Source organism: Dreissena polymorpha, chromosome 5 (assembly GCF_020536995.1).
Source record: "Dreissena polymorpha isolate Duluth1 chromosome 5, UMN_Dpol_1.0, whole genome shotgun sequence".
Lineage (NCBI taxonomy): Eukaryota > Metazoa > Mollusca > Bivalvia > Myida > Dreissenidae > Dreissena > Dreissena polymorpha.
The window spans coordinates 111,739,094-111,760,812 of record NC_068359.1 but is presented as its reverse complement, the minus strand read 5'-3'; the positions used below and the strand labels follow the sequence as shown (position 1 = coordinate 111,760,812).

Genomic DNA, 21,719 nt, shown 5'->3' with positions numbered 1-21,719 from the left:
TCTTCTATATATCAAAATAGAAATAGGTCATTTAACTGTGTTGTGCACAATACAGTAAAAAAGTTTGACCATTACACACCTGACATACCACATTTAAAGTGTTTACGTAATTTATGATGTTGTGTTTTGTTAGCTTCATAATATTTCTGGAGTATAAGCCCATTATGGAGTGCTAAATAAAGCATATAATTTTATACTTGATACTTATACCCAGAGATCCAGATAAGGATTTAGTCTAAAGGGTATTTCAACCCTTGATATTATTGCTAAAGCGTATTTTACTCCTTTGTTTCAGCCATAAAGGGTATTTAGGAATATTTAGGGGTATTTTCCATTTCCATATAAAACTGACAAAGTAAATGGTCACTTAAATGCACAAACATGATGGGCAGGTAATCCAGATTAGATTATTGGTTAAACCGGTTACGCACTTTACTCGATTTAAAATATGTACCAAGATTTGTATTGCGTTTTGTTACGTACTGGGCCGATTTTTAATGCGTTTTTTTTTTCAATGCGTAATTTTGCAGATAAGACTCTTATCTCGAGCTCTGCTTATACCCACTGGTAATAGCGTGTTTTCAGATCTGCAAATGTCTATAGTTTAAACGTCAAGAAGATGTTACGAGTAATACCTGAAATGTTCGCTTAAACTCATACTGTCCCATACAAAGTTTATTAAACAATCACATGATACCAAGGCAACAATTGATTGGTTGATATAAATAGCAGCTCAGTGATTTCAAATGAAGCAGAATCCTTCATTTTGATTCAAGCAACTTGCAATTTTCTCATTTTTGACTCCTGCAAAAAATTAGACTTGCATCATTTTGACGCATTTGTTTTCCACAATCCAGCTTAAAAAAAGGACCAGAAATGATCTTTTATGAAAATAATAAAGCTTTTTTGAAATGTTTTATTCATTATTAAGATAAGTAAGCTATTACAAAAACTTGCATTTAGGAACATTTCAAGGTACTTAAGTATTTTGACCATTATCATTTTTATTTTGACCACTCATTATTTTGAGACCATGGGTCATTTTGACTCCTGGTTTTCAAAATCGACTGAAATCCCTTGCTTAGTTTCTTATATTTAACAATACTTTATACAAAACTTTTATGAATAAAACAAATCAGCTTCAACATTCAATTCACTGGGACAGCATTTGAACGGTTATATAAGTAACAAGAGCACCGCATAACGGGTGCCACGCTCGGCAACAGGTGCAGTTTTGAATAAATAAAAGCTTGTCAGAATTTTTTAATTTATTTTTAAAGGTCACAGTGACCTTGACCTTTGACCTAGTGACCCAAAAATGGGTGTGGCGTGTAGAAATCATCAAGGTGCATCTACATATGAAGTTTCAAAGTTGTAGGTGGAAGCAATTTGATTTTAGAGCCAATGTTCAAATCAAAACCTTAACAAAATGTTAAGGTTTTAGCACGACGCGGACGGCTGGTGACACGAGCTGGCTATGACAATACCTTGGGTTTTCTCCGAAAACACCGAGCTAAAAATGTGAATAGTGAGGAAAAAAATCAACAAATTCAGATGTAGTTAAAACATACCTTTATTGCATCCTTCTTAGAAAATGCATATTAACAAACGCAAACACTCTTCAAGTGAGCTTGCCCATGCAGTGTTACTTAATATAAATGATGGTAGCTCAATAGCAATAGCTCAAAATTTCCAACAACTTAACTTTTATGAAAATACAAAATATTAACATTTTAATTTCATTGTATGGTAAGCATAACAAATCCAACAAACAAGGATGTATTCATCAATAACATACACCAAATTTTAACCAAAATATCATAGATACAATATGTTCACGTTACATTACCAAACACCACCCTGAATTATTGAATGCAATTTTCAAAACCTAAAAAACTGTTTGATACAAAATTACTAAGTTATAATTATAGCAAAATCGTATTATTACCATTTACTACTATTACATTAAGAGGAACTTACACAAACAAATTAACACATACACTAGTGTGATATTTCCCACCAGCATATTTAAACTTAATCTCCAAATGGCTTACAAGTGATGACAATTTTACAATAATACTTGGACTGATACACTGGTAGGAAAATAGTTTTTATGTCCACAATATTTAACTTAATGAAACACAGCTATTACAATTTATACTGTCAAATACTAGTAAATCATTATTTTATATAAACAAGCCATACATATAGCAATTACAAGATAATATGAATGTTATTACGACTCCCATTTGACCTAAAACATTTTCTGCAATAAAAATGAAAACTGTATGTGACTGAACTACTGTGGGGGTTGCTGATAGGAGATTAACCCATTTATGCCTAGTGGACTCTCCCATCCGTCTAAAATGGATCAATTTATTTCCAAAATTAGGGATGTCTAGTATATTTATTTCTATATTTAGAATATTTCTTACAGAAATTCCTTCAAGCAAACAGGGCAGACCCTGATGCAGCTTCTCATCTGGGTCTACGCTGTTTGCCAAGGCCTTTTTTCTAGATGCTAGGCATACAGGTAAATGGGTAAAACAAAGGTACATCTTGTTTTATAAAACTCTGGATGTGTAGTGTAAGACATAGTCTTTATTGATCAATCAGTTTTGCAGTGAATAATCAAACATGGAAGCACATTTTGAAGATAAACACACTAACATTTGTACCACACTGGACTGGAAAGGAATTGTATAAATGAGTTGCATTGTATAACTTGGATCAAGGAGCTTGAACATAACCACAAAATGACAATGTATGCTTTTATTCATGTTTCCCTAAATTCTGATTCAACCCACTGTAACGCAAAAATTACCCTCCTAACATGTTACTTACACTAACATGTTGAAATGATAATTTATAAAAAAAAAATCAATTTAACTGTTTTGGGAAGCATCTACTTTTAACCTGCCTTGTGTTTCAGATACACATGTAAAAAATAAAAAGTGAAAAAAAAGAGCACCGCATAACGGGTGCCACACTCGGCTGAGGGTGCAGTTTTGAATAAATGAAAGCTTGTCAGAATTTATTTTTTTAAAGGTCACAGTGACCTTGACCTTTGACCTAGTGACCCAAAAATGGGTTTGGCATGTAGAACTCATCAAGGTGCATCTACATATGAAGTTTCAAAGTTGTAGGTGGAAGCACTTTGATTTTAGAGCCAATGTTAAGGTTTTAGCATGGCGAAAACAGCCGAGCTAAAAAAAAACACTTTAAACAGAATAATCAGTAATAAACATTCAATACATATTTGAGACAAAACGTTAAATCATACTCAAATGCAATATAACCTTTGTTTTAAATCAAAGATCTAGCTACTGATATGGTTATAGTATGAAGCAACTGTACAGTCGAAACAGAATAACTTTCCATTTTACTTATTACAAATAAAAATTAACATAATACAATTGTTTGTATCACAATCAAAACGTATTAAGTTATACAGTGACAGCTCACTCATCTGTAAACTTAAAGGATGAATCAAGTATTCAACTTCATACAAATACTAGAGACTCGTTCTGGTAAATCTGGGCTAAATGCATGCACTTAAAAGTGCCATCCCAGATTTACCTGTACAATCCCAACAGGCTAATCAGGGACGATACTTTCCGCCTTTCTTAAAGTAAGTCTCTTCTTCATGAAAATCAAGTTAAAGCAGAAAGCTGTGTCCCTGATAAGCCTGTGTGAACTGCACAGGCTAATCTGGGATGACACCCTATGCACATGCATTTAGCCCAGATTTCAAAGAACAAGGTTTACCAGTACTACATATGCTAGGGATGTGATAGAAGAAACACTCAATTCGGGGTGAAACTGTTCTTTTGTTCTTGCAGCAATTAAACCTTTCAACTTTTAAACTTTTTATGCAGATCCCATGCATGAGGGCTCTACCAGTAGTTTTTTCAACCCACGTTGCAGTCGAAATGAGGAGCCCTTGTGGTCACTATTGGTTACCTTGCACACTGGAAATTTGTGATGTCTTATATACCTATCAATATCTTTTCCCAGAGACACAGCATAGTGATTACCTACAGAATTTTACTCTTTGTGTGGAGCCTACTTTCCTACCATAGATGCTAAGTGAAGTAAACTTATTTAATTAAATTTTCAATAATGCAAAAATTGGTTTCCATGTTTATTTAATTACTTTTTTTGAAAGTCTCAGAACACATGGAGACAATATAGATAGTAATCTTAGAAGATTTAAATGGCATCAGAAAACCGAGAATGAGAACGGTATTTAACTATGTTTTAATATTGAAACAGCCCATTACCCCCCCCCCCCCCCAAACCCTAACCTGATTCAGTCTGAATGCTTTATTATCTTCAACTGCCGAGAATCACTATCAGTCAATCTAAACACCCGTATATGGCTGCCACTTCGTACCAGAGGGGGAGAGACATTGATAGGTGGAGCACTGTGGCTGGCAAAGGCTGCAAGGTTACTGTCCCTAACCGCTACACTCCTCTATACTACACTATATACACGGGGTCACTGCTATACGATCGTGGACTTGGTTGGGATATGAGGACGCGCGTACTCCACAAACTCGTCAATCAACACCGGCCACGCGCCTGCAACAAAAAACAATACCAGCATTGCCTAGTGGCCTAGTGGGTCAAATACTTGCAAAAGATCATTTATTTTGAAGGACAATTTATCCTATTAATTTTTTGGGGACAAAAGCAGTGTGTGTTTTTTCAAAATCACATTAGTTTAGCTACATGTTTCAAGTTATTTAATTGTTTTAATACATGTATCCATATGGCTAATTGCAATATGGACAGTTACCGGGTACATAAACTTATCAATAATAATATCCCAGAAATTTATTGTTAGACAACCATAACATTTGAACCAAGTGGTTGCGGTATTTACACGTAAATATTTTATTTATTCGTGTAATTTTAAATTTACAATAAAATTATACAATATATTATGTAAATTTTTAAATATTATGAGTCAACTTCTGTTTGAATAATTCAAAATGTCAAAGCTCCCTCAGTTCTTTTATCACTTTAGGTCAAGTTTCCATATTTTGCAGGTATGGAATTACACTTTTTTCGAAATACCATTGGTCTTCAGATTTTTCTGATAATAATTTGGCAAATCAGGAAATGATTCTATTATTGCAGGACCTTCTTTCAGGTTATAAAACTAAACGTAATTTGGAATTCCATATGCTATTTTCTGACAAGTTTCAAAGCTTATAAAGTTAAAATATACTGAATTATTAATGAATACTCAAATAATGTAAAACGCTTTTGCATTGGTTGCATTTTCTAAATAACCTTAGTGTATACTAGTATATGGTATCGGAAGATTTTTTCGGCGTTGTCAAGCTAATAACACACTACGTCATCACTATGTGAGTACATTCCGAAAAATCGAATCAAAACTGACTACCATGTGTGTTTTTGTTCCCGTTTTATCAGATTAATTCGTTATCTAACAGGGCATAAATAAAGGTCATTGTGACATTCCTCCAAACTGTCAACATTAACACAGGAGTTACAATACAGTTATGTAACATTAATTAAATAAACAAACATAGAAACAAATATTTCATTAAATTAACTTGCTTCCAATTGAATAAATATTGTGAAGCTTTCAGAAGTACATTCTTTGATTAAGAGGAATTAAATTTCATTATTTGTTAGTGACATTTATGACTATTGTTATTAAATAGTATTAGCAACAAGAGCTGTCAGAGGTCAGAGGACAGCGCGCTCTACTATTCGAGTGCTTGACAGTATAACGTAAGCCATCATGGAGTTGGGGGGGGGGGGGGTATAATGTGGGGGTGTGGTCATTTAATAGATGATCTTTCAAAAATAAGGAAAACAAGCAAATTCGTTGAATTGATATCCCCCGCCTATACACTTCTGGACACAAAAGTGTTATATTTGACACTAAAAAAAGCATTTTTTTGAAGATACAAAGGGCCATAACTCTGTTATTATCAGAGTGTGTACAATGCCATTTGGCGTGCATCATCCTATTATCCATATATATACTCATACCAAGTTTCAATGAAATCCGCAAAAGCACTTCCAAGATATGGCTCCGGACACAAAAGTGCCGGACCGATGGACAGCTGGACGGACAGCGCCAAAACAATATCCCTCTGCCTCTGGCGGGGGATATATACTCGTACCAAGTTTCAATGAAATCTGCCAAAGCACTTCCAAGATATGGCTCCGGACACAAAAGAGCCTATAGTAAAAAGCATTTTTTCAAGATACAAAGGGCCATAACTCTGTTTTTAACAGATGGTATACAATGCCATTTGGCGTGCATCATCCTCTTATGCATATATATACTCATACCAAATTTCAATGAAATCTACCAAAGCACTTCCAAGATATGGCTCCGGACACAAAAGTGCCTATGGTAAAAAGCATTTTTTCAAGATACAAAGGGCCATAACTCTATTTTTAACAGATGGTGTACAATGCCATTTAGCGTGCATCATCCTCTTATGCATATATATACTCAAACCAAGTTTCAATGAAATCCGCCAAAGCACTTCCAAGATATTGCTCCGGACACAAAAGTGCCTATAGTAAAAAGCATTTTTTCAAGATACAAAGGGCCATAACTCTGTTTTTAACAGATGGTGTACAATGCCATTTGGCGTGCATCATCCTCTTATGCATATATATACTCATACGAAGTTTCAATGAAATCCGCCAAAGCACTTCCAAGATATGGCTCCGGACACAAAAGTGCCGGACCGATGGACAGCCAGACGGACGGACAACGCCAAAACAATATCCCTCCGCCTCTGATAATAATTATTTTTTTATTTTTTTTTGGGGGGGGGATTCTTGGGTGGGGCATGGGGGATGGTTTGGGTGGATTGAATTGTGGTTTGTCAGGTAAGTGTTGTTTTGTCAAAGTATGAATCAAATGTGATTATAAATAAAGAAGTTATGGCAATTTAAGCAAAATGTTCAATTATCTAAGTATAAAAGGGGCCATAATTCTGCCAAAATGCTTGATACAGTTGTCTGCTCTTGTTTATAGATTGGGGTCATGTTGGTAAAGAAGTATGCAAAATATAAAAGCAATATGTCAAAGGACATAGGAAATATTTGGGGTAGTACGCAAACTTTAACATTTGCACGCTAACGGGAACGCCGACGCCGGGGTGAGTAGGATAGCTCCACTATATATATTTCATATATAGTAGTCGAGCTAAAAATAGCATTTTTGTCTTCATAATCATTTTTATTTTTGGGCCGGAAATGATCAGCGCGGGCCGGCAAAGGCTGCATGATTATAGGACCTCCTGGCCGGCAATAAATTAAAATAGTGGGAAGGACTGGATTTCTTCGAAGAACATTTTCTTTGAGAGCCTAACACTTCTTTATAATATAAAGGAAACAAAACAGAATGTTCATGCTATAAATGAGTTGCTCTCCTGGAGCAAGGGGGTAGTGCATTTGCATAAAGTTGTGTCCCCTTTTAGCCTGTGCAGTCAACACAGGCTTAATCAGGGACGACACTTACCGCTATTATGGAATTTTTTGTGTAAACGAAGTTACTTTAAAACAAAAATCAAGTCTTAGTGAAGTGTCATCCCAGATTAGCGTGTGTGGACTGCACACACTAATCTGGGATGACACTATGTGCACATGCATTAAGCCATGTTTAACCCATTTATGCCTAGCCTCTAGAAATAAGGTCTTGGCAAACAGCGTAGACTCAGAAGAGACGCCGCATGATGCTTAAAGGAATTTCTGTAAAATATTTCTAAATATAGAACTTAATATACTAGACATCCCTAATTTTGGAAATAAATTGATCCAATTTAGAAGGATGGGAGAGTCTACTAGGCCAATATGGGTTAAACTAAGCTGCTATAAGCCTCCGTATGCCCACCTTCCTCATCATAGTTGCTCATGTCCTCATTGATCATGTTGCAGAAGTCCAACAACAGGTTCCAGGTGTCCTTCGGTATAGAACGCTTGTGGTGTTCCTTGGCAATTAAATAAATAAAATGGATAGCTTTGTCACAATTTTGACCAAATCGTTAGAAACTATTTGTCAGATATGTAAATGTGACAAAAACCCACACATTACTTTGTCAGCTACAAGTGTAAGTAAAGATGACCAATACTGCAACATTACTTTGTAAGCTTTGTAAATTTTACCAATATCCAGACATTACTTTTTCAGCTAAGTAAATGCTTCCAATAACCCCACATTACTTTGTCAGCTATATAAGTGTAACCAATAGCCCTACATTTTTTGTCAGCTATATAAATGAAACCAATATCCCCACATTGCTTTGTCAGCTAAGTAAATGTGATCAATATTCCTACATTGTTTGTCAGCTATATAAATGTAATCAATATCCATACATTGCTGTGTCAGCTATATAAATGTAATCAATATCCCCACATTACTTTGTCAGTTATATAAATGTGACCAATATCCCCGCATTACTTTTTCAGCTATATACATGAAACCAATATCCCTAAATTGATTGGTAGCTATATAAATGCAACCAATATCCCCACATTACTTTGTCAGCTATATACATGAAACCAATATCCCTAAATTGTTTGGTAGCTATATAAATGCAACCAATATCCCCACATTACTTCTTCAGCTAAGTACATGTAAATGTGACCCATACCCCAACATTACTTCTTAAGATAAATATATGTAACCAATAGCACCATTTTGCTTTGTCATCTGTATAAATTGACCAATATCACCATATTGCTTTGTCAGCTATATAAATGTGACCAATATCCCCACATTGTTTGTCAGCTATATAAATATAACCAATATCTCTGCATTGTTTGTCAGCTATATAAATGTAACCAATATCTCTGCATTGTTTGTCAGCTATATAAATATAACCAATATCTCTGCATTGTTTGTCAGCTATATAAATGTGACCAATATCCCCATATTGCTTTGTCAGCTATATAAATGTAACCAATATCTCTGCATTGTTTGTCAGCTATATAAATATAACCAATATCTCTGCATTGTTTGTCAGCTATATAAATGTGACCAATATCCCCACATTGTTTGTCAGCTATATAAATGTAACCAATATCCCCACATTGCTTTGTCAGCTATATAAATGTAACCAATATGTCTGCATTGTTTGTAAGATATATAAATGAAACCAATATCCCCACATTGCTTTGTCAGCTATATAAATGTTTCCAAAATCCCCACATTGCTTTGTCGGCTATATAAATGAAACCAATACATTACTATGTCAACTATGTACATGTTACCAACATCGCGTTATCGTTTTTTTCAACTGTGTACATTTGAACAATACCCTTAGATAGCTGTGTCAGAAATGTAAATGTGACAAATACCACCAAATCTATTTATCAGCTATGTTCAAGGGCAAATAAGGAATGTGTGGATGACTAGAGTAGACAGGTTTCTTACATGTCTTCACTTCAAGGTCAAGACATATTTGAAGTTTGAATTTCAAATTGATTTATTTGGAAGTAGTTTGTGCAACAAACTTACATTTTATGAAGACTTACAATTGTCAAACTGACGAACAGAGAAACATCTATCTTATCACAAACTTTTTTTTGGGGGGGGGGTCTAAAATACTTGGACTAAACATGCGGTTATAGGGAAATCATAAGTTCTCCTTTGTCTGTATTTAGGAGTATAGGATCCAATAATGGAGTGTAAGACATTTCATATATACTAGTACCTGTAAATATTTACACCACAATGGCAAAAATTTAAATCTCCCTGACAGCACTATGTTCCAGTATGCAATGGCCATGTCTAAATCTGAAATAGAACCATAAAAAAATGTGTCGTGTTTTGAGAAAACTGGGCATAATGCATGTGTGTCAAGTGTCGTCCCAGATTAGCCTTTGAAGTCTGCACAGGCTAATCAGGGACGACACTTTCCGCCTAAATTGGATTTTCGTGTAGAAGAGACTTCCTTTACACTAAAAACACCATAAACACGGAAAGTGTCGTCCCTGATTAGCCTGTGCAGTCAGCATTATTCCAGTTTTCTCAGAACACAACTCAAATAGTGCTAAGTAATTGCAAAGTAATGTAAAGGTAATACATTTATTGCAAGAATGTTTTTTTCTGTTTAAAGCAGGGGTTGGATTAAATATAGGACCCTTAATCTAAGAGAATTTCAATTAAAGAATGCACTTATCCCAAATTTCAAGATAACCATGGACGCTTGGTTTACAGCTTATTTATTGGATTATTTAATCATGTCCTTTCTTTACAAATACAAAAGATTGGTCAACTAAAATATTTATTGACAACTGTCTAATAGATTTAATTCGGAACTCGTGCGCTGTGGCTTTGTCCGATTTCTGAGCACGCGCGGGAGGTACAAACGTTGTCATTAATACAGTAATGACCAGTAACGTCGATATCAGATTTGCTTCCCATTCAGTAGTGGATAATAAGTATTTAAACGACAGTAGTGTTTCTTTTAGGAAATGTCAAAATTCAAGTCTTTTGTTGTTATTACTATTATTATTAATAATTACACATAACAAATCTAATACTGATATGCATGTATGTCAAATGTTAAATATAGGATTAAAGTCTAAATACACCGTTCAGATGTACAGCTGCCTATACGAATGGGTCCAGTAGCTAACATCCTTAAAAGACATGAATAACAGACTTTGTCAGCTGTATGGTAATGAAGGAACCTATACAAACGGCTTGACATATGCAATATTTCTTCTGAAAAACATTATTCATATTCTTGATTTTTCTGCATGCTTTATCGCATAAATAAGTCATGCATGGTAAAGCTCGTTAGTGATGTCCTTCTAATCTTAAAGTAACATTACAACTCAAAATAAACGAAAATTCCGTACAATTGTTCATAAAATAAACTTAACCAATTAAAAATCAGTGTTCCTTATGGCAATTACCGAAATTTCAACGCCAGATGTGGTCTGGTACAATAGATGTTTGTAGATACAAAATGCTCGTTTTTATTATTGTTTTGCATATCTATTCATACGACACATGAACACTACAATGGTGTTTGTGTGTCATATGAATAGATATATTCGCGGGAATTAATTGTGGCCACAATAAATAAAAACGAGCATTTTGTATCTACAAAAATCTATGTACCACATCTAGCGTTGAAATTTTGGCTATTGCTATAAGGAACACTGATTGTTAAGGTGTTAACTTAATTTTACGAAATACTTAACGAAATCTTCGTTGATTTTGAGCGTTATAGAGACTGTAAGGTCTTAGTCTTTAGCAAAAAAATTTCTTTACTTTTCAGATTAGATTAAAGAAAAGCATCACAATAGAACTATATCAGTAGACATATAAATATCCAACTGATACGGAACAATATATTAGTTCTAGTACTACGAATGGACTGAGGATAGTAAGGTTTTTGTTGTTTGTTACTTGTCTGTATGGTTTTAAATATATTTGGATAGTATAATATATATACGATGGAGTCAATGTCTTGGTAGTTTCCTTGACAAATTTCCATTAAAACTGTATGCCCAGGCCTACCCACAGTATATTCAATGACATAGTTACGTGACCGAAGCTGTTTACATGTACATGCAGCATTATATCATATTACGTAGTATTCTTACAAATTAAACACGATCGAGATTAGTTCATCTAAAGAAAAATGATTAAATCATGGTATTTTTATCAACTATAACGAATGTTTGAGCAGAAAAAGTGGTGTTTACTATTCAGCGATAAGAGAAATTATTGATTCACTCTCTTTTAAAATATGCTAGTCAGCTTTTGTTTGTACCTACCGCGCGTGCTCAAATATCTGAAAAACCCAGACTGGAGTTCTGAATAACAAATTGTGTCAATACCTTCCTCTTTTTCAGAGCTGAATTATTCCCAGATCAGGAAAAAAGCCTTCTATTCAATGCTGTAAGATGCTAAACTCATGTTGATATATTTGATGTCGCATTGGCACTGTGCTTAAAATTGAAAAATGCAAAAACAAGGAACCACTTTGCTTGCTTAACTAAACTTTCATCTGCTTCGTGTTTCAGAGTTTGCAATTAAGTAGGAGTGGTAACAACTCCAATAAGTACATGGGTAATTTAGAATTCCACTATGATTATTATGTTATTCTACTACTATGTTCATACATACCTAACCCCTTTTGACCAGGGTTTTTGGCATAGTTAAAAGTGAACTGGTAAAAGTCTTTAAACCTCGAAGGATCTCGTATATCTTGTTCGAGACTGGGGCACTTGACTTTTAATTTTTCTGGAGTATCACACCTGAAAAGTAGATAATTTGATTCCATAGGATTTTTTTAATTAGATTTTTATATCAGCTTAAGGTAGTGCACCTCTAATGGGCACATATCCAAATATAATCTAATTAATTATTTTCTTAATCAGCATCATTTCATTGAACTACATGCAAATTTGTAGGTAGGCTTTCCATGCTTTTAAAAAAAATATACCGATTTTTTCAAAACCACCCCCACGCTCGGCTTTTGTCCAGTTTATTTTCACCCCTGGGGTATATAAAAGTTCCATAATTCATTTAAATTTCCAAATATGGGCATGCAGTTGGTGTGTACAGATGCTGTAAAGGTGTTTAAAGTTTAAACAAGATGAAATAAGTATTCTTTTACAGACATTTATTTTTTACAAATTTTTATCTATGGAAGAGCACCATGAAATGTAAGTGATTTCAGCCAAGTAAAAATTGGGTCGGTTAAAAACAAAGTGTCATAAAATTCAAAATAGTATCATTTAAGTCATATTTTAGACTTGGTTTTTATCGAAACACTTTATACAGCAAAAATACCAAGAAATAGACAGATTTACCGTTTACTTTTTGAAATAAAAATAAAAATGCAACATGCATGGTTCGTATTTTCAACAGTAAATCACCCAATTTCGCCATAACGGTGTTTTAATTTTAATAATTGAAGAATGTGCATAAAAATTGCAACATATTTAACAATAAATATAGCTTATATGCCATATTAAATCAAATTACGTTAGAAAATAAATAAAACGCGTCGCAAAAAAGTATACGTCGTCGGCAGGATTCGAACCTGCGCGGGGATATCCCAAAAGATTTCTAGTCTATCGCCTTAACCACTAGGCTACGGCACCTAATAGTAGGCTCTTCAACCTTCGAAGAAATCGCGGGAAATCATTAGAGGTGCACTACCTTAAACACAGGGTTTTATGGGTCACAAATTTCTGCTTCCTATATGCATAAAATAATAACTTGGATGCAAATAATGTTTGTATCTTCGTCCATATGGTTGCAAATAATTCTATATTTACAAAGCAAAGAAAACAAGGGACAAAATTGTCACAAAACCAGGTTTTCAATTTGAAAAAAAGTCTGATAAAGGGAGACAAGTCAAACTGAACTGATTGTTTAAAATTAAACCCATTTGTTTCAAAATAAATCTATTTTTAGTCGTGGCGACCTTGACCTTCGAGATATTGACGTAATTCTTTCTGGCGACACATTGTCCAATGATGGTGAACAAATGTGCCATATGATTTTAAAATCTCACAATGAACGACAAAGTTATGGCTCGGACAAGCTTGTTCCGCCTGCCCGCCGACATTCGTCAATCTAATAACCAGTTTTTTCCCTCGGAAAACCTGGTTAAAAAAGTTCTATAAAACTAATCATATTGGCAGTTAAACGAATTTGTTTGCCCAATCTAATAACAACTCATGTGACCAAAAATGCATGCGCACACTTGTCATAAGCCATGCACATTTCTCACATCTCCACATTGCGAACATATGTGATTAGTTTTTTTAATTGCATGATGAATGATGATGCTTTAGTCAGGGCACGGCCAATTTGACCTTTTACATTTGAGTTCGACTTTTACCTTTGAGAAAGGGTATGACATGTTACCAATAATCTCCTCATGTTGGACATATGCAGAAGGAATTTTTCAAATTGCATGGTAAATTACAAATTTACAGTCAAGACAAGGGACAAAATTGTCACAAAACCAGGTTTTCATTGTGAAAAAAAATCTGATAAAGGGAGACAACTCAAACTGAACTTTTGAAATGAACAAACAAAATTAACCCCCTTTGTAAGTTTGTTTTAAATAAATCTATTTTTAGTTGTGGCGACCTTGACATTGGAGATATTGACGTGATTCTTTCGTGTGACAAACCGTCCCATGATGGTGAACAAATGTGCCAAATGATTTTAAAATCTCATAATTAATGACATAGTTATAGCCCAGACAAGCTCATTTGTGGCTATTTTTTTTCTTTGAACTCAAAGTGTGACCTTGACCTTGGAGATATTGACGTAATTTTTACGCGCGACACACCGTCTAATGATGGTGAACAAATGTGCCAAATGATTTTAAAATCTGACAATGAACGACATAGTTATGGCCCGGACAAGCTTGTTCCGCCAGCCCGCCAGCCAGCCAGCCAGCCCGCCCGCATTCGCCAATCTAATAACCAGTTTTTTCCTTCGGAAAACCTGGTTAAAAAGCTGCATTTAGGACAAAGCTCACATTTGACATGACTTTTTTTATCAAACAGTGGATATCTGCTTAAGGATTTTCCAAAGTTAATGCTGTGTCTAAATTTACCCCAGCTCTATCATGCCATTCATGAATTCATCTTTAGTAAATTCACACTGAGTTGCTGCTTTAAATCTCCACGCAATTATAAGCACTGTTCTTGACTCGGGACTTAAATTAAGGTCCTCCAAGAACTTCATCACGCCATCGACCGTCATCTTGTTTTCTTCATTTGGATCTGAAGTTAACAAATACGAAAGGTTTAGAATCATTTCAAATAACAATGACCTACTTAATTCTTCTTTTGTTATGTGTCTCAAAAAAACGTCTCAAATTAAGGTGCATTATAGTAATGATGACATCCAATACCAAAATCACAATTTGAATAAACTTTTTTTGAAGAAAATTGAATATTAAAACATAAGCACAGATTGCTACAAAATACTTACAGCTGTGATTTCTAGACTATTAGACATTATCAGTGTTTGTATTATGATTCAGATTCAGCACTGATAAGAAATTAGCTGGCCTACATGTATTTGACTGTTTTCATATACAGATTGGAATTTCCAATTAATGCCAAACTAACATTTTATGTAGCAAACCAAATGTTCTACTGACAGTTGTTAAACTAATTTCCAATATTGTGAGTATGGAAGCAGACCGTTACACAACAGATCAACAAATTGAAGCATCATTTTTGCAGCTTAAGATCTACTGCTTTTTAATTTACTCCTGATGCAATATATAAAGTTGTTTATTTAATTTTTCTTGAGCAACTCTAACTTTTGTGCTTACCCTAAACTTGTTTCAGTAGTACTTGTGAAGTTTTTATTTTAGCTTAATTCCACAGTGTTGGAATAATTATATATTGTACTTGCAAACATGATTGCAAACATTTGATCCTATATGCTAATTTAACAATAAATAATAAAATAGCTTAAGAAATAATATTAATTTAATATTTGAAAAATTTCTGGAAGTAATTTTGCACATTCATTTATTATTTATTACATTATCTTCCAAAAATGCGAATAATATATAAAAAAATCGGGGGCGGGGGGGGGGGGGTATAGTGTGAGGGTGTGGTGGTAATTTGTGATATGATCTTAAAAAAAAAAAAAAAAAAATTTAGGGGGGGGGGGGGATTTCGGTGGTGGGAGGGGGGGTGGGGGCGGGGATTCTTGGGTGCGATGGTTGGACGGTATTTCAAACATAAAATAATCAAAATAAATAGTTTTGTTTTTTAACCGTTTACAAAAAAAAATTGGGGAGGGGGTGGGGTGGGGGTGGGGGTATAGTGTGAGGGTGTGGTGGTCATTTGTGTGATTAAATTAAAAAAAAAAATAGGGGGGGGATTCGGGGGGGGGGGGGGGAAGGCACAGGCGATGGTTTGGGTGGAGTCTATTGTGGTATGTCAGGTAAGAGTAGTTTTGTCAAAGTATCAATCAAATCTAATCATAAATAAAGAAGTTATGGCAATTTTAGCAAAATTTAATAATTTGACCTTGAGAGTCAAGGTCATTCAAAGGTCAAGGTTAAATTCAACTTGCCAGGTACAGTAACCTCATGATAGCATGAAAGTATTTGAAGTTTGAAAGCAATAGCCTTGATACTTAAGAAGTAAAGTGAATCGAAACACAAAATTTAACCATATATTCAAAGTTACTAAGTCAGAAAAGGGCCATAATTCCGTAAAAATGACATCCAGAGTTATGCAACTTGTCCTTTAACTGTACCCTTATGATAGTTTGCAAGTGTTGCAAGTATGAAAGCAATAGCTTTGATACTGTAGGAATAAAGTGGACCTAAACACAAAACATAACCAAATTTTCAATTTTCTAAGTATAAAAAGTGCACATAATTCTGTCAAAATGCCAGTCAGAGTTACATTACTTTGCCTGCACAGTCCCCTTATGATAGTTAGTAAGTGTTGCAAGTATGAAAGCAATAGCTTTGATACTTAAGGAATAAAATGGACCTAAACACAAAACTTAACCAAAATTTTCAATTTTCTAAGTATAAAAAGGGCACATAATTCTGTCAAAATGCACGCCAGAGTTATCTAACTTTGCCTGCCCAGTCCCCTCATGATAGTAAGTAAGTGTACCAAGTTTGAATGCAATAGAATTGATACTTTCTGAAAAAAGTGGACCTAAACGCAAAACTTAACCACAATTTTCAATTTTCTAAGTATAAAAAGGGCACATAATTCAGTCAAAATGCACGCCGGAGTTATCTAACTTTGCCTGCCTAGTCCCCTCATGATAGTAAGTAAGTGTACCAAGTTTGAATGCAATAGCATTGATACTTTCTGAGAAAAGTGGACCTAAACGCAAAACTTAACCGGCCGCCAACGCCGACGCCAAGGTGATGACAATAGCTCATAATTTTTTTTTCAAAAAATATATGAGCTAACAAAACCACAGGGCCATGATGGCCCTTAAGGGCTCACTTGAGTTCATAGGCACAGGTTGCGTGTTGAAGACTTTACCTGATAAAGGCCTAAAGGCACAAACCTAGTAAAAGAACAATATGATAATCCTAAATGAACAAGACAAGTCTTCATAGGGCATGGATGCCCACATATTCCAATTTAGTCTTATAACACTGCTTATGTCAAACACAAGCTGATGATGGCCAATATTGACTTTTATAGTTTTAACATCAAACTCAAAGTGTGACCTTAACCTTTGAGGTAATACAACAGGTGATACAACAACATTCAGTCTCCTCATGTTAGTCATTCGTAGTTAATTGTTTTTAAATTGAATGATGAATGAAAATGTTACAGCCAGAAAAAGCTGATATACATACAGCCAAATATGACATTTAGCCTGAAAGTGTGACTATGACCTATATGATAGGGAGACAGAAACAGGGAGACAAAATGCAAAGTCCTCATCAGGGGTTTTTCTAGCCATTTTGGGAAAAGGAGTTTGGTCTAATTGGGATTTTTTTAATCGATAAAATGGCAAATTTGGGAATTGATTTTCGAGAAAGTGGACCATATCAGGATTTTTTAATCAACAAACATTTACACATCAGGCCTTTTCCTGGCCATTTTGGAAAACAAATCATATAAATTATAGTTATATACTTTGTGAGATGTTTATAAAATAAAATTCAGATATAGATCTAATAATCATAAGACACTTCTTTCTAAAAAAAAAAATTTTTTTTTAATTGATTTTTTTTTCTCCAATTTCGGTTTGGGATCGAGTCCGTTTGCTTTGGGATCAGATCCGTTTTACGGCCCTTTTACATAGCAGAAAAAAACCTGCTCATTGTTGTCAGAAGTGGTAACCAGAAGTTATATTAAAATATATATCATGAGTGACAAAATTACAGTAAAAAAGCAGTTGTATGGCCAACTTTGATGTTTCACAGAGTCAAGTAACACGCAACACTTGTCTTGTGATGAACTTCACTTCTGCAAAGTTATTTAATATCCATTCAAAAATGGCAAAGTTATAGCTGAGACAGGAATTTTCAAGTTGCTTTATTGCCTTATTCAACTCATGACCTCTTAAGTGTGACCTTGAACTTTGAGAAGACAGATGTTACACATGCGATGTAGTCATCTCATGGTTGTAATGTGTAGTAAGATATCTTAAAATAGAATGATGAATAACAAAACTTAGATGCATTTTAATAAAACACAACTCAGGTTATGATGGTTTGCATTTGTATCAAGTTATTTTTAAATCAAACAATATATGGCAAAGTTATAGAGACAGGAATTTTGCAACTGTTCTATGGTTAAATTTGAAAAAGAAAGTTGTCCTGAGCATATGAACATTACCTTTTCGAGAGTAAATATTTCTACACATTGAGTCACACAAGTTGCTTCTAGAACAGGGCTTTTTTTTCCTGATTTTGTGAAGCGGCCCTGGCCCACTCATTTTGTGAAAAATGAGTCGCGAACTTTCCAAAATTGTGAAAAAATGAGTCGCGAACTTCAGAAAATTGTGAAAAACAAGTCGCGAACTTGTACAAATTGTGAAATTCAGAAATCAATGCAAAAGTATAGTAGAAGCTTGTTTAACACTTAAATATTATGCAAATTTCCTTAAATAATGTAATAAAATAATATTTTCCTTGTATGGATACTATATTCAGGGGTTTCACTGGCCAAAAAAAGTTGTCGCCACTTTATCGCGGTGTGAAAACCGCCGGTTATTCCGACTTCAATAATAAAAACAATCATAAAGGAACCATAGTACATTAATGAATAATGGCATTGACTATATTTTTATTACTTGAAGAATGTTAATACATAAATAACAATAAGTACCTTCATAAGTGTTAATAAGCTTTATTTTTATATAAATAACATTTTTTCCACTTGATTAACCAGATAATCAACTTAATATAATAATGTTAACAATGATGTAACAGTATGCTGCATCAATGTTTCAGAATTATTTATAAAAAAACTAGATTCACACAAATGTACATCATCTGAAAGGAAAAATAAATCAAACATCAGAAAATAAAGCTTCTCAATTCAAATTGTTTAACAGTAACATTTGGTCATTTGTACATGTTATAAATCAAACTTCTGCTATTCAAATTTCACAAATTTTAAAACAACACCTATTGTTAAAAGGTGTTCTGTTAGCTGTGGTGGTTAATTTCCAGGTTCAATGAAATGAATAATTTTCACATCTTATTCTTGACAGAAAGACCAAGGATACTTGCCATCATTCATTCTTGTTGTCTGAAATAACACAAAACATATTTTTACAAACTGTCAACAACAAATCAACACATAAATATCACTATCTTTAGATGTACGAATTTTAACATATCTGAAATATAGTACATCGAGTGAAAGACCTACTTTTGATTTCAGAAATAGTTGGTATCTTAATTTAATTATATCATTCCCAGAACATTATAATAATGAAACTGTTCAACATGTTCATGTGAATGGATTACAGTTAGACTTTATTTGAACCAATATTTACAATTAGATACAAACGGTTAAGATATAGAATAACAAGTCTCGCTCTCGGTAAGCTTTCATTTGCATTAAAAAATTCAAATTACTTCCCTCATAATTTAATCCATGTCCGTTTTAATCACAGGGGCCAGTAAAAAAAACATATATATAAGAAAAAGGAACCTTTTTCTTATATATACTATTTTATTTTTTTTTGACTGGCCCCTGTGGTTTTAATAGTGCATTGTAAAACACTTACCCTTCTGAAGAAGTATTCGGTTTTTTGATTGTTACCGTATGCCGAATTTCAATAAATCTGGATTATTTGGTGTGTTTTTTTATCTTGTTTGCATAGTACCGCGAGTTGCGCGGCGCTACTTTGTTTGGATAATGGTGAGGTTGATCGGCGGCGCGTAAACTAATATGCACCGGTTTAAATTTTTAATCGATTACGTTTGTAATCAATGGAAAGATCGATGCCATTTAAACGATTAGTAAACAAAAATTGCAAAATCTAAATAAACAAGAAATGTGTTTGTCAAAAACACTATGTCCCCTTCTGCGCCGCTTTTTTTTTTTTACCTTTGACCTTGAAGGATGACCTTGACCTTTCACCACTTAAAATGTGCGGCTCCATGAGATACACATGCATGCCAAATATCAAGTTGCTATCTTCAATATTGCAAAAGTATTCATAAAATTAGCGATTTTGGCCACATATATTTGACCTCTGACCTTGAAGGAAAACCTTGACCTTTCACCACTCAAAATGTGCAGCTCCATGAGATACATATGCATGCCAAATATCAAGTTGCTATCTTCAATATTGCAAAAGTTATTGCAAATGTTAAAGTTGGTGCAAACCAACCAACAGACAGGGCAAAAACAATATGTCCCCCAATATAGTGTGTGGAGGACATAAAAACGGTGAAATGAAACTTAATTTAAATTGTGAAATGTCTGTTTTTGACAGTTTTGAGCACAAAATGTCCGTTGTTTTTTTTTTAAATCGCAGCCCTGTAACATTTATGAATTGTCCATGTCAAAAAGTCCGTCCATGGCCAGTCTCAAAGAAGGAAAAAAAGCCCTGTAGAAAGGTCACATTGTCTGACCTGGTGACCTAGTGTTTGACACATATGACCTGAATTCAAACTTCGCCAAGATATTGTTCAGATAAATATTCTGATCAAGTATCTTCATCAAGATAAGATATTTTAAATGTTGCCTCTACAGTGATGACAATCTAGAAGTTGTCGCTGCTCACCACACATCGGACCAGACGGACATAGATGATCGCAACAACTCACACTGAGCACTTTGTGCTTTTACATTATTCAAGCATGTTTGTACACTGACATGGATGTTAGTTCAGGGTACCTTTGTATCTAAGCCAAAGTGCATCGATGCGTTTTCTATCCACAGTAGGACGGACACTTTCGTTATATTTATCTGGATTTTGAAAGTAATTATCAACTGCGACATCCAATTTCCAATCGTGACAGCTGAGACACTGGATGCTCGTTCGTTCTGTTGCCTGAGTAAATGCCATAAACTGTCTAGTTTTATCCCTCTGCGAACTTTTTAACTTATTCTGAAATAAAAATAGTATGACAGTTAACAAAGGTGAACTATATCGACAACACACAAATCAAAAAATAAGAATTTTATTATGTTTTTACCATTTTCGTTTCTAGTTTACATAATTCATTTCCGAAACTTTATATCGTCATCGACTAAGCATTCCCATCGTTACACTCTAGGACACCCAATATAACATTGTTGTTATTTAAGAGGTCACAAACCCACAGGTATTTGCATTTCAAAGTGCATGCGTCATTTCGTTTTATCGCCAAATTTCAGTCATGCAGATATATTCCCATCCGGATATTTGCAGTAGGAGTAGTGGTCGTAGTAGCAGTCGCAGTCGTAGTCGCAGTCGCAGTTGTAGTCGTCATCGTCGTCGTCGAAGTAGTAGTAGTATTAGTAGTAGTAGTAGTAGTAGTAGTAGTAGTAGTAGTAGTAGTAGTAGTAGTAGTAGTAGTAGTAGTAGTAGTAGTAGTAGTAGTAGTAGTAGTAGTAGTGTAGTAATAGTAGTAGTAGTAGTAGTAGTAGTAGTAGTAGTAGTAGTAGTAGTAGTAGTAGTAGTAGTAGTAGTAGTAGTAGGAGTAGGAGTAGGACTGGAGTAGGAGTAGCAGTAGTAGTGTATGTATTTCGATTATCATTGAGTTCTT

The 21,719-nt window shown here is 34.4% G+C and overlaps 1 protein-coding gene across 1 annotated transcript; it reads right to left on the bottom strand.

Annotated features, from left to right (window-relative positions):
- Positions 1 to 1,557: 1,557 nt before the first annotated feature.
- LOC127881751 (DCN1-like protein 1) lies at positions 1,558 to 21,241 on the bottom strand. The gene is made up of 7 exons (XM_052429836.1): positions 21,168 to 21,241; positions 20,866 to 21,079; positions 14,610 to 14,778; positions 12,152 to 12,282; positions 9,720 to 9,802; positions 7,898 to 7,994; positions 1,558 to 4,584 (listed from the first exon to the last, which is right to left on the bottom strand). Exons 1-7 carry the CDS (start codon positions 21,168 to 21,170, stop codon positions 4,508 to 4,510), a joined length of 774 nt encoding a protein of 257 aa, XP_052285796.1. The 5' UTR covers positions 21,171 to 21,241; the 3' UTR covers positions 1,558 to 4,507.
- Positions 21,242 to 21,719: the final 478 nt, after the last annotated feature.